The 14,474-nt window shown below is 41.2% G+C and overlaps 1 protein-coding gene across 1 annotated transcript in view; it reads left to right on the top strand.

The window, feature by feature from the left end:
- Window positions 1–1,106: 1,106 nt before the first annotated feature.
- The window catches only part of NETO2 (neuropilin and tolloid like 2), a 67,346-nt gene continuing 53,978 nt past the window's right edge, over window positions 1,107–14,474 (top strand). The window contains exons 1-2 of the mRNA XM_060130767.1: window positions 1,107–1,422; window positions 12,601–12,657. Coding sequence (XP_059986750.1) covers window positions 1,389–1,422; window positions 12,601–12,657 — 91 coding nt within the window. The 5' untranslated portion in view covers window positions 1,107–1,388. The remainder of the gene's footprint in view (window positions 1,423–12,600; window positions 12,658–14,474) is intronic.

Raw genomic sequence — 14,474 nt, 5'->3', positions numbered from 1 at the left:
GCTCAATAAGTATGTGTTGAGGGGATATATGAATGTAGCCTCCTTGCCCTCAAGCAACTTATATTTTAATAGTGGGGGTAAATGAGATACAGGTGATGAACAAAAATAAACAAGTAGATAGGCAAGGTAATTTCAGAGCGTGATAATCACTATAGAGAAAATAAAACAGAATACCACGCAGTTGTTTGCAAATTTGGAGATTTGCTATCAGCGGAGTCAGGTGACCCCATCAGCATGGCTTGGTGGTAAAGAGGGCAGTCTCTGGAGGCAGATTTCTTGGGTTTACAGCCCTGCCTCCCTCTTTCACTGTGTGGCTCTGGACAAATGACTTAACCTTCCTGGCCTCCTTTTTCCCATCCTCCAACAGTACCTATCCCGCAGGAAGTGAATCGAGGATTACAGAATTGATATGGAAAATGTTTGGTGCTGTGCCTGGCAATCTGGGAAGCGGTCCGCAAATCTTAGTAATCATTACCGTTGGTCAGGTTAACTCCCTTGGCGCTAAACAGACCCGCTCTGCCCTGAGCCCCGCCCAGATCCGCGCCCCCTGCCGAGGCAGGTAGTAGAGAAGGGCTGAGCAGGGCAGAGTTTTGACCTTGAATTGAGGTCTTAAGAGGCCATGGGATCGGTGCCCCCCTTCCGTCTGCGAGGGCGGACGGAGGTGGGCAGACGGACTAGGGCCGCCGAACCGGGTGGGCGGCGGGCCCCAGCCCTCCCTCAGGAGGCAGGCCTCGAGGGCTCGGACCCGCCCACCCCGCGGCCCGGGGCTGCGGGGCGCAGGCCGGGCTCTCCCTCTGCGCCGGCCTCTCGGGGTGCGAGAGGGCGGCGCCCCGAACCTTCTCGCCCCGCCCCCAACAAAACGGTCGCCAGAGGGGAGCACCGCCCACCCAGGGTGCGAGGCCGCGGGCGGGCTCGCCAGGCGATTGGCCGGGAGGGTTGCGAGGGGCACGCGGGCGGGGGCGGGGGGCGGGCACATGCGCGCCGGCGGTGCGGCCGGCACGCGGCGCTAGCGCTCTCTGCTTAAATGAGCGTGGGCTCGCCGCGCCCGCCACTTCAGCGGGGCCTGCGCCGCGGCTGCAGGCGGACGGGCCCGCGGAGGTCCGATCCCTCGCGTCCGCGCTCCCCGGCAGCGAGGCGGTCGATGGGACGGAGCGCCGCGGAGCAGGAGGCGGCGCCCGTCGGGGGACTGGGGCAGCGCGAGAGCCCGCCTGGAGGTTGGGGCATGGCGGGCCGCAGGACCTGAGTCCTACCCTGCGGGTAGCAACCTGGTGGCGGGCGATGGGGACGGAGCGGGGCTGCCGCCGCGCTGAGCCGTGAGCGCCGCGCTTCCGCCGCCGCCTCTTCGTCGCCGCCTTGGCCCCTCGCGAAGAGCCGGGCAGCTCGAGAACATGGCCCTGGAGCAGCTCTGCTCGGTCCTCAAAGGTAAGCGCCCAGAGCTGCGGACGGCGCCCCCTGCGGGCGAAGCCGGCGTCTTCGTGTCCCTGCCTGGCGCCGGGCGTCCGACGCGCCCCTTTGTCTGGCGCGAGCGGATCGCGGAGCCCCCGCTCCCGCCGGGATCGACTCGCTCCCCGAGCGCTTCTCCCCAGCCTTCTGCGTGCCGTGGCGGGGGGAACCGGGGAGCTCAACGGGACGCGGCGGCTCGGCCGGCCCTCCGAGCTGTGCCCTCGCGCCTCTTCCTCGAAATTCCGCACATCGCTTTGCAAAGTTGTGGGGTTTGTGTGAGTGGAGCGTAGGCCGCTCTTTTTCAGCATTAGTAACAAAGTCATTCCGAGCAAACAATGAAAACCCCAGCTGAGGCGTCGCGGAGCTGTTCTTGAAAAGCCCCGCGGTGGCGTGCGGCGGAACGGCCTCCCCGCCGGCCGGGTCCCACCTGCTGCGGCCGCGGAGGCTGCGGCACCACTGCGGGCGCCGCTGCTCGTGGCTGTGCCTTGGCGCTTCCCGGGACCTCAGGATACCCTGCCGCCGGTATCTGGTTCTTTATGATTTGTTGTACCGGGAATTAAAACAGTCGGCTTGCCAAGTACAGCTGCTTTGCATTTTCCAGGAGGTGTTATTTTAGATTAAAATTTATATACATAGATAATCAAGATGGTGATAGAAAGTTGTTTCTGAAAATCGGAATGAATAAATCCTGTTTTCGGTCCTCGGAGGAAAATCACCACCACCAATAAAGGGCTTCCCTTTTCCGCTACTGACTTCGATTGAAAACTGAATAGCTGTGTATTTGTAATGTTATGAAATATTCCCGTTTTTTAAATATTGGGTAAGGAGTTAAGGCATTGATTAGCGCTTTTCATTGTATCTTGATATTTGTACAGTGAAAAATGTTGGGTTTTTTCCCACTCCATATTAACACTTTTCAAATTTGTTTTACTGGAAAATTCTGTATAATTTTGCTTTAAATTTTAATTGCACAAATTATCTACTGTTCAGATATTCCTAAATTCATAATTGATATTTCAGCAATTTAACTACCCACTGTATACTTATATGTACAGTTTGTGCTAAGGTAACCTAAGACTTTCTATCTGGTGATTGTTTCGCAGTCACCCCATAAATTATTAATGATTTCCTCATTGTATTAAAATTTTATATCTCTGAAATCAATTTCTGTAGTCTTTCCTTTCTGTAACTCTCAATTTATATCGCCATTCCTTGGAAATTAAGATTTTGTTTTACTTTTTCAAAATAAATTCTATGCATAGTAGGGTTTCTGATAGTGCTCCTTATCTGAATTGCTTCGTTGTCCTCTTTGCCTTAGGGTGTTCAATAATAATGACATTCCATCTGAGTAGCCCCCTCTGGGGAGAAATCACGTAGATCTATTATACAGCTTTACCTGCAGAACTTGAAACTGAACTGGATAGGACGGAATCTCTGATACTCCTGGAATGGTGAAGGGTTTTGCAGCTTTTCTGCCTTTGCCTTTGTCGTTGGTACACACTGCCCTCTCTGGCCACCGTGGTGAAGCATTTAGTTGTTGCACCTTTCAGGAAAGGATTCTGTGGTTGATGGCAGAGCTACAGTGAAAACAATGTAGTATCTGGCTTTTCTTTTTTTAATTTTACCCAACCTACACTATTTTTACATGCTGGTGTATTTTTAAAAGCTCAAGCTAACTTGTTACTGTTAGGCTTACTAGAGAGAAAGCCAGCTATTTTTAAGTCTTCTAAAGTTTATGTATATGTGCTTATAAATATGGGGAATTGGTCTGGAAAGATTCAAGAAATTAACAAAAGTTGATTCTGAGAAAGGGATCTGGGAGACTGAGAAACAAGAGTAAAGGGAAGACTTCTGTTTCACTGCACACCCATTTGTATCACGTGATTTTTTTTAAACCAAATGCATTTGTTACCTATATAAACATTGGTATTTTTAATTTTTAAAAATTACCTTTTAAAAAATATTGGCTTTTCCCAGTGCTACCATTCATTGTGTGCACCAATGCATGAAAAAGTAGCCCTTAAGTATCCTGTAAGGTGTAAATTGTTTCAACATTGAAGAGGTTCTTATCAGAAGCAGTTATTTAACATTTACATAATTATGGATATTACCTACCAAAAGCCGCCTTTGGAATATTATGGTCAGTTTCTACTAAAACAAATCAGCCATAATGACTGTGTGAAATTTTAAGCAGAAGGTAACTTTAAGATGCCATTGATTCTTTGTTTTACTTCCAGCAGTGAGAACAAAAGGATAACTCTGCTGGGCTTTTAAACCTTTCATATATTGTTAAATCTGAATAATTCACTTGTAACTGTTTATGATCACTCCAGGTCTTATAAAATTTGATTTGCCTTCTATCAAAGTTAAGTATCATAGTCACATGAAAATATTACATTAGTTTTATAAACCCGTTTTTCACTGTTCATATTCATTCTGCACACTTGCTTCAGGAGAATCCTATTAGACGCAGTTACATTTAAATCTGTATAAACTGTGGTTAAATTTATGGTGTTACAGTGCATAACTATCCCTTGGCACTATATTTTAAAAATCTTATCTGAGACTGTGACAAATATTAACTCCTGTCCTTCATCCTTAAGCCTCTTACAAGAAATTAAACCGTACAGAAATAAGTACCATAATGAGAAGTTATCCCTTTAATAGGGAAGTTTTTAAACATAGCCTTGGGAAAAATTAACTTTTTGACTTTTTCCCCCCATTTGGAGAAAATATTTTAATACTGACAGTTGAAAAGTTATCTGTGTTTTGAAACCAAACTCACCTTTTAGGAAAAACATGCAGCCCTGTAATACACGTACATGTGCATTACAAAACAAGTTCAAATCAAAGCCATTTTCAGTCCTTTTAGGAATAAGATAGAAAAAAGGTAAACTATAAGTAAAGTTCATATTTAAAATTGTAAAAAATAATCCAAGTTCTGCCCTTGGTTACTACCCATTCAGCACAATCTCCTGTCATTTTAAAATTTATGATCCTGCACAGTAATTTTTTTTTTTTTTTTTGCCTGTGGCATGCGGGATCTTGGTTCCCCGACCAGGAATCAAAGCCATGCCCCCTGCATTGGGAGCGTGGAGTCTTAACCACTGGACCTCCAGGGAAGTCCCTGTTGGTTTTGGGTTTTTTTTTAATGTGTCCCTGGGGCCCTTTGAGATCCTAGTTATTGTGATGTTTGAGTTAGAAAGGGGAATCCTAAAAGGTGATCTAATCCAGTGGGTTTCCAAACTTTCCTTAACAGAACTCCCTCAGAGGAACTCTTATGAGTGGGTACTTAAAAACTAAACAAAGAACAGATAAGAACAAGGTTGCTCTGATTGCTGAGGGCCCTCACCCTCTCAGTCACTAATCAGAGTGGCCCCCGAAGAACTAACACTTTTTAGCATCTTTGTTCACAAAATTACAGGGTGTACTAATCTGAAAGTTCAATTCGTCCTAGTCAAAATGACATTAAAACATGTTGGTTTAAATATGCCTAGAGTAATGTATTGGAAGTTATAGCCTTAGTGGGTGAGAAGATATCAAATACTCTTCAAAATGTGACCTGGTCGTGTTAAAGTCTGATGATAGTTGTTGTGGATGTCTGAGGATTCCTGTATAATTAGAGCATACAAAACGGCCATCTCAAGAGCATTTGACTAACAAGAAGGTTGTCACATTCTGCAGGAAAGAGAAAACACTTCTGCAGTTACTCTTTCTTATAAGTGATTGGCAATGTGAGTAGCACGTGGAGGGTGGAGTGATCCCAAAGTTCACCAAGATCCATCTTCTTTCTTAACTACAAAGTAAAATTGAGTTTGATTAAATTAGGGTACTTCTCTGTTCTTTGGAACATAGCTAATGGAAAACAAGTTACTACTACCTCAAGTAGTATATGGACTCTAATTGAACTCCATTTTGCTTTCATTATAGAAAATAGGAGCAGGGAGACCAGTTAGGCGGTTCTTAAGTTATGGAGTCTCATGATAGGTTTACCAAACCTTATGTTTACTGCTTAGATGCTAAAAATAGGAAGGCTGAGAAAGAGGTACATTTAATTACTAACAAAGGTAAATTGAGTCAGCTTGAGAAAAGTAAGAGTAGTAGCATATCTGAAAAAGAAAAAAAAATTCTTTTTCTGTCCCCTGATTTATGCTCAAATAAGCTGGGTCATCTCTGTGCCTGCTGTTAACCAAGATGTGTGCTTGTTAATTTGTTAGTGGGGCTCTGTACTATATGTTATAGTTACAAAGAAAGTATAATCAGGATTTTGCTTAGTCACTTCATGTATTCATCTAATTTTTGTTGAGTGCTATTATGGGCCAGCCAGTCTTCTAGTCGCTAGAGATGCATCAGTGGTTCAGAGAGACAAGTCCCTCTTTCTAGTAGGAAAAGACAGATAATAAGCAAGAAAATAGCAGGTAATATAAGTAATAATTAAAATATTATTTGTATAATAAAACAAGATGAAGAAGAAAATGTAGAGCTTCTTTAGCAGTCGGAGAGGCCTCAGAAGACCTGAATAACAGGAAGGAACCAGCCATGCACAGAGAGTCTAGGCAGAAGGAATAACTAGTCCCTATGGCTAGAATTAGCTTGGTGTGTTAAAGTAATGGGAAGAAGACCTGTGTAGCCATAGATGGTCAGGTGCCACACCACATAGGACCTCTGAAGTCAGAATATGGAGTATGGATTTATTCTAGATGTAATGGGACTCTGTTGGAAGATTTTATGAAAGGCTGTGATGTGATCTGATTTATGTTTTGAAAGGATCTCTGGCTGCCGGGGATAGAGTAGGCTATAGGGGACTATGGCAGAAATAGCCAGTTTTCTTCCAGTATCCATTTTACCTTTCAGTGATTCTCTGAATTTTAACTAAGCACACAACCACCCAAAATAAATACTAGATTTTCCAGCTTTCCTTAGGATTAAGTGTGGCCATGTGACTAAATAAGTCTGACCAGTTAGATGTGGGTTCAACTTTGGGGAAGTGGTGGTATATCTGTTGTTCAGTTAAAATTTTTATTTTGATATCATTGTGGATTCTGGGCAAAAGTTTTTAAAGGAAGGAGGAATGCCCTGTGTCATTTCTTCATTCTTGCTGACTGTAATGCAGACATGGTAGCTGTAAAGAAGATATGGAACCTGGCACTCTAGCATCTATATTGGACCATAAGATGAGCCTGGAAATGAAAGTCACGCACAACTGAGCAATAAGACAGAAGGAGCTTAGGTCCCTAGTAATGGTATAGCCACCACTCTAGCCCTTGACTACTTACCTGCACAGTTTGTTTACTTGTCAGAGAAATATACTCTATCTTGTTTAAACTACTAGTTTGGGTTTTTTATTACTCATGCCAAACCTTATGCTAACATGATAGGAGTGTGCAAAATCAGTGAAAGAAACAAAACCATACAGAGATAGAGAGTTACAGAAGTGAAAAGTATGAATGCTATCTAATAAAATTAATCTTGGGAGAGTTCCTAGAAAAAGCAGGTTTTTAGCAGTGTGAACATTATTTTGTAGAAGCAGAGGGAGGTCCGTGGCAAGTGCAGATGTTCAGAAACAAGAGATATTTGTAGGGACATTATAAGAATACATATACATACATATATGTAGTAGAGCATTCACCAGCATTTCCAAAATCAACTCATCAACTCCTTGTGCCCACCCTCTGCCCCGCCCCATCCATCTTGGCCCACACGTGCTCCTACTGTCACCAAAGGAGAAAACAGGCAACTTGTTTCTGTTTCTTTCAGTGTACTGTCACTCTCCTGTTGTAGTGGTCTTCAAAGTGTTGTGCCAGGACCAACAGCTTCAGCATCACTAGGGAATTTGTTAAAATGCAAGTTTTCAAGCCCCACCCCCAGACCTACTGGATCAAAATCTCTGGAAGTAACCCCCCACCAAGTCTATTTTAATAAGCCCTCCAGATGAATATGATGCACACTAAAGTCTGAGAACTACTGTCCCAATGATTCATTTCTCAGATCTGGAAGAACTGCTGAGTAGGATTTGTACATTTTTAAGCCTTGATATATATTACCAGCTTAACTTCCCAAAAGCTGTGCCAGTTTACAATCCAGTGGCAGAATAAGTCAGTTTCCTATATCCTGACCAACACTAGGATCTACATTCTTTTTAATATTAGTAAGGCAGAATTTCTGCATTTTTTTGGCACATTTTCCTGGTGGCATAATCTTTTATCCCATCTGTTTGTAGTTTTTATTTATGTTCCTGTCTTTTGTAAATGAAGGTGTTCTCCCAAAAGTATAAATATAATGTTTTTTTCAATCTGCTATTTATTTTCCTACTTATTGATAGCTTGAAGTAGGGACCTACTTTTTTTTTTCCAAATAATTAACAAGTTATCCCAGAACCATTTATTAAAACTGTCTTCTCACCAAGTGTTTCAAATATCACATATATTTTAATAAATTCTGGGATATGTATGTCTGTTTCTGAGCTTTTCCTCTTCCATTTTCTTATCTAAAGGCCCCTTGAGAATAAGGACCATGTCTTCTTGGTTCATTGTAGTTCCAGGGACTGACTCACTGCCTGAAATACAGTGGACGCTAGTAATGTTTGTTGACAGATCATCTATTTCTTCCTCTACCGTGGCTACATTTTATAATTACTGTAGCTTTATAGTAAGTATATTATTTTTATGTATTTTAGTCTTTTATTTTTATATTTTCCTTGGCCACTATAAAAAAGTATTTAAGATGACCATCAGAAGCATTTTAAGTACCAAAAAAAGACACTAAGATTTTTATTAAAACATCATTAAATATTGTATGACTTACTGGGAAGAAATGTTACTTTTACACTGTTTTATTATCCAAAACATATTCTCCATTGTATTAAATTTATTTACTTACTTGTTTGTTTAATTTATTTTGGTCTTACTCTCTTCCTTTAATAGGTGTAATCATTTTCCAAGTAATTCTCTTGGGACTTCTAGGTTTTAAAATAACATTGTCTATAAATAATAATTTTGTCTCCTTTCCAGTATTTATTGCATTGGCCAGAGTTGCCACTATTAAGTAACAGTGGAAAGAATAAACCTGACCTTGATTTTTAGTTGATTGGAAAGTACGGCCTTAAACTGGAAGGTCTGGGGACAGGATTGCAGTAGAGAACTCTGATAACCACGATTCAGGGTTAAAAGGAGTACCTTGGAGGATTTGTATTTAATACCTTGACTGTCACCTGTCTTTATCATTTAAGCCTTCATTTTTAAGTCAGATCTGTACACTGGTTATTAAACTACACTACATTAAACTCCAGAACCAGAGGTGAGGTCATAAGTGGTGGACAGTACCTTTTTCCAAGCATCAGATCACAGGCGGTTCTCTGCATAACCAAACTCTGTGGTTGTGGAGTTTAGAATTTTTATTTTGGCATATATTTCTGCCTTAAAGAATTAGTGCCTTCCTGGGTACGTTGTCTTTGAATTCAAAGTGTGAGGTATCTCTGGATTTGAGAAATTATTGACCCTTTTGGTAAGAGAAAGAAGGGAACAAGTGGCACATAGATTGGGATTAAGGACAGAACAGAGCACGACAGCACTGTTTCATGTACTAGATAATTCCAATGTTTGGCATCAGTAGAGTTTGTTTTACTGTCTCAGCCTGATTATAGCAAGCAGCTTACAAAGATCCTGTTATACAACTAAGCGAAAACTGTTTCTTATGACACCGAATTTAGAATGATTAATAGTCACCACTATATCACCATAGCTATCACTAAATATTTCTGTCCCTAACTGTTGTGCAAATTTGTCTTATTTATATATCATTTTTTTTAATTCAGTGGCAACAGTTCATTTGGTTGATAAGAGTTGTGAATAGCTGTTTTAAACATTTGGCAGGGGGAAATTGTGAGCAACACCCTAAATAAAGTAGAGAAGATTTAATAGGGTTATTTGGTCTTGTAATTTTATTTTTAATGTGATTTTTTCTACCTCAGTTGTATATTCTGTGTAAATTCCATAAATCAAGTGTTTTACAAAGCCAAATTTTTATTAGTCATTATGTAGAATAATTTTCTAGGCACAATTCATCTTTTTACCGTAGTTTTACTGTTGCTCTCCTGGTTTCAGTTTGTTGATTTCTTACTTTCCCTTTCTGCCTGGTTTTGTATTACTTGCTTAAATACTGTGAATTATAAATTTAAAAATTGGTAAATTGTTATGCCCGTGAATCAGGAGGAAAGGTATAATCACAAAATTTTGACCAGTTCTGTATCACCTGACTGGGATGATATGCGTTGGGGAATAGTGTCCTCTATCAAGATACATTGGTACAGATGGTTGTGATATTTGCTGAATTGTCAAATATCTAACGGTACCCTAGATTTTTGTTGTTGTTTTTGCGGTACGCGGGCCTCTCACTGTTGTGGCCTCTCCCGTTGCGGAGCACAGGCTCCGGACTTGCAGACTCAGCGGCCATGGCTCACGGGCCTAGCCGCTCTGCGGCACGTGGGGTCTTCCCGGACCGGGGCACGAACCTGTGTCCCCTGCATCGTCAGGCGGACTCTCAACCACTGCGCCACCAGGGAAGCCTTTTTTTTTTTTTTTTTTGGCTGTGCCTCATGGCTTGCAGGATCTTAGTTCCCCAACCAGGGATTGAACCCAGGCCCTTGGCAGTGAAAGCACAGAGTCCTAACCGTTGGACTGCCAGGGAATTCCCTAGTTTTTCTTTTCTTTTTTTTTAATGTATTTTATTTATCTTTATTTTTGGCCGTGTTGGGTCTTCATTGCTGCGGGCAGGCTTTCTCTAGTTGTGATGGGCGGGGGCTACTCTTTGTTGCGGTGTGTGGGCTTCTTATTGCTGTGGCTTCTCTTGTTGCGGAGCATGGGCTCTAGATGTGCAGGCTTCAGTAGTTGTGGCTCGTAGGCTCAGTAGTTATGGCTCGCAGGCTCCAGAGCACAGGCTCAGTAGTTGTGGCACACGGGCTTAGTTGCTCCACGTCATGTGGGATCTTCCTGGACCAGAGCTCGAACCCGTGTCCCCTGTACTAGCAGGTGGATTCCCAACCACTGCGCCACCAGAGAAGTCCCTAGTTTTTCTTTTTGATCAGAAATCTTCTGGGTTTTTTGTTTTTTAAAAACGGTTCAAAATCCATTCCTCTAACTCTGATCCAGTGCCAGGATGTTAAGAGTTTGAAGGAAGGATTGTTCCTACATAGCATGAGATCTTCAACACTGCTAGCAACCAAAGAAAGGGAGGGGAAATTAAAGTTGTTGAGAGAAGACAGGAAACAAAGGTCAACAAGGATACAGGAAACCAAAGATGAAGATGTATGATTAGATTATAAGATGTAAACAGCGTAAGATGACAAGAACTCTTTGTATATTGATGACTTTGGGTAGTAGATGCTGGGTACATGCTACTGAGTGAACAATGGCTTGATCACCTACCAGTCACTTAACTAGCAATCTCTTTAGTGCCTCCATCTCCCTCACCCCTAGACATCCTTTAAGTCACCAATTGCAGTTGACTTTATATCTGAATCATGTTATAAGTATCTCCTCCTTCCCATTTACACTACCACTGCTCTGCTTCAAGACCATATCATCTTTGCTTCCTAAATGACCTCTCTTTTTAAAAATTTAGACTCCACACAGCCATGAAGATTAGTGGTCTGAAACACAGATGTGATAATGTCACTCTCTAGTTTAAAAACTCACAGTGATTTCTCCTTGTAGTCAAAGGTCCAAACTCTTTAGCATGGTATTCAAGGCTTTTTACAGTTGGATCTCATCCTACTATTTCTAACCTGATGTACCACTTTCCCCTCCACATGCTAACTGTACTATTGTACTCAGAATTTCACTAATATCGCCTATAGATAAGTGCTCATGGCTCCATGTTTTTGTCTAAGCTGTTTCTTTCTCCCTCTCCTGGGTAGAAGTTCTATCCAGTCCCACTAGAATATACCTTTTTTTTCTAAAGCTTTCCTCTATTCCTCTTAACCCCCAGCTGAATGAATGGTTCCCTTTTCTGCTTCAATTGTGCTTTCTGTTATGACCCCTGTTAAACTCCTTTCACCTTGTATTGTGGGTTGTCTTTGACAATAGGTTGACTCCTTAAGGATGGCAGTTTGTCCTAAAATCTATCATTTATTTAGCAGAATGCCTGGCACATATAAAGGGCTTTGTGCAGTGTGCATCACCTCATTTAATCTTCGCAACAACCTTGTGATATTGGTGTTATTAGCACAACATCCCCGTTTTACAAATAAGTAAACTGAGTTGGAAAGGCCTCACAGCTGGTACAGAGCAAAACTTGAACCCCAACCTGGATCCACCTAACTCCTGAAGTCCATTCTCTTTTAACTGTTTTGCTGTATTTCTCCCCTGCCTCAATCTGTGTATCCTCAGTGCCTGGTATCCAGTAGGTACTCTGTATGTGCTTGCTGACCGAATGAATAATAAAAACTCCAGTTTACACAGGAGGCTGATAGTGTGGTTTCCATTGAAAGGGAGAGTAAAAGATATCAGTGCATCATTCTTAAAAATAACATGTTATCTTCAAAACACAAACATATACAAAACAATATATTGTTCATTGGGTATCAGAAATGTTAAACTTGGGGGCGGGGGGTGGGGAGAAGCTCCATTTTCTAAATAATGCTAGCTTTCGTAATGCAGGACACAGCGCTGTACCGCACAGCTATAGAGTGTCTTAAATTGATTTCTAGGAAACTGCTGCCCCCTTACTTCTGTCTTTATTATGAGTGTTCTCACAAGTCAAATAATCTAATTGAACTTTTACTGGCATAATACATTGCAAAGCTAGCCATTATGCATGTAAAGTCTTTGAGGAGACAGTAAAATAAATACGGGATAATTGGGGTCAGCTTAGTTTGTTGTTAAAAAAAAGTATGTGTTTTTTAATCCATCATAAATTGAAAATGTACTATTAGTGCTTGTATAAATGAGTATAATACCAATTACATTTTTTCTTGGGTTCTCTTAAGTGTCAAATAGTAACTCAACATAACATTTAACACTTAAAAATCTTGAGAGTGAATGTTAGTAAGAAATAGGGAGTTTTAGTTCATCTTTTTTTGTCACCTGATTTTTCTTATAAACTTGGTAAAATCTAATGTAGATTCAACTTTTTAACTTCTCTTCTCTTTTATTTCTCTAGTGTTGTTAATAACAATACTTGTAGTGGAAGGGATTGCTGTGGCCCAAAAGACCCAAGGTAAAGACCTTACAGTGCTAATTTACTGCATGTTCAGGACAGTGGGATGGCTTATTTGGAAGGATTTCAACTTTTGAGTACTATTTCCATAATCCCTCTGGGGTGTTCCAGTGACCTGAGGCTTTCCATCAACCTGTCAGCCTCAGTTCGGCTAGGTTCAGCTGCAGTTAGCCAGAGTAAATTGTTAACATAAAGTCTTGCATTGATAAATTTAAAAAATTGGCATAACTAGTGACTCCTAGAACACTATGGATTATGTCCAAAAATCAAATGAGATTCATGCTTTATCACTAAGCAAAAATTAAAATCCCTTTTTCCAGTGTAGACAAATGAAACGTTTCCATCAATAGCTTATTCAAAGCCCTGGGGACCTGTTCTAATTGTCCTTGTTTATGAAAGAGGATTAGCTAGTGTGAGTTTTGAGCCAGATATTCATGTCAGAGTTTAGTACATTTCCTAAATAACCTGACTTATTTTTATTTTCATCAAAGTTATACATACACATGACAAAAGTCAAAGCATTCTATAAAGTTAATTAGGAAAAATCAGTCCCCCAGCCTATCACCCCATTTCTCCATGGAGATAGCCACTCATAGCTGATTCTTTTGGTATTTTCCTGCATACTTCTAAATAACATACCATACAGCTCTTCTTGGTTATTTCAGTTTCAGGTAGTAGAAAATAATTTTCCCACCATGCGGGATGAGAATTGATCTGTTTCATGCACCTCCTCTTCACCACCTACCACATACAAGTGTTCTTTTAACTTTGTGCCACAGCACCCGCATCAGTATTGTTATAATTCTGGTTACATCTCTTCAGGGTTTACGTCAATTCACCCGTTGGGCTTTTTCAATATGAAAATTTTGTCTTTGGATGTAGGAAATTTTTCTTTCCCTTTTTTCTTGTTTAATTTTTAAAATTCCCTTTTCTCCATTTTTCTCTCTTCTGTCTTCAAGGAACTCTTATTATTAAGTTACTTTTTTAAAAAATCTTTTCTGTTTTCCATTTCTCTTTTAACTGTTTTCTTCTCAGTAGTCTACACTGAGACTTCCTCAACTTTATCTGCTAAACCAAGAATTGGAAAACTTTTTTCTATAAAGGGCCAGATAGTAATCATTTAAGGTTTTGAAGACCTTTGTAGTCGAAGGAGCACCTATTCAGATCTGTAGTTGTAGGGTGAAAACAGCCATAGAGAGTACAGTACGCACATGAATGGGCATGGATATAGTCCAGTGAACTTGATTTACAATAACAGGCAGCAGGCCAGATTTGGTCCAGGGCCATAGTTTATGGACCTCTGCTCCAAACGTGATATTTTTTTCATTTCTTCTATTTTTAAAAGCTTTCATTTGTTTTCTAAATATTCTGTTTTTTAGAGTATGCCTTGTTCTTGTCTTATTGATATACATTTGACCCTTGAACAATGCAGGGCTGAGTGGTGTTGATCCCCACATAGTCAAAACCTGCCTCTGTATTCGCAGTTCCGCATCCTCACATTCAGCTGACTGCAGACCAAGTAGTGAGCGCACCCACGCGGTTCAATCCCATGTTGTTCAAGGGTCAACTGTACTCTCTTGTTCTCTGAGGAGATTAAATGATCGTTTTGTTTAGTGCTTTTTTTTAATATTCTATAATCTTTGTATCCTCAGAGTTGCTTTTTTGTTTGTTTTTAATCTGTTTTTCATATTAGAGGCTTTCGTCAAATGTCTGGTGCTCCTTGAATGCCTTTCATAGTTATGAGAGGAGCATGCAGATCTGCTCGTTAGCTGTCTGCAAGTGTAGACAGGGCTTCTTTACTGCCACCCTCCCTGGTG

Source organism: Lagenorhynchus albirostris, chromosome 19 (genome assembly GCF_949774975.1).
Source record: "Lagenorhynchus albirostris chromosome 19, mLagAlb1.1, whole genome shotgun sequence".
Classification (NCBI taxonomy): domain Eukaryota; kingdom Metazoa; phylum Chordata; class Mammalia; order Artiodactyla; family Delphinidae; genus Lagenorhynchus; species Lagenorhynchus albirostris.
Note: the sequence above shows the minus strand (reverse complement) of the source record. Positions and strands in the feature narration are given on the sequence as shown.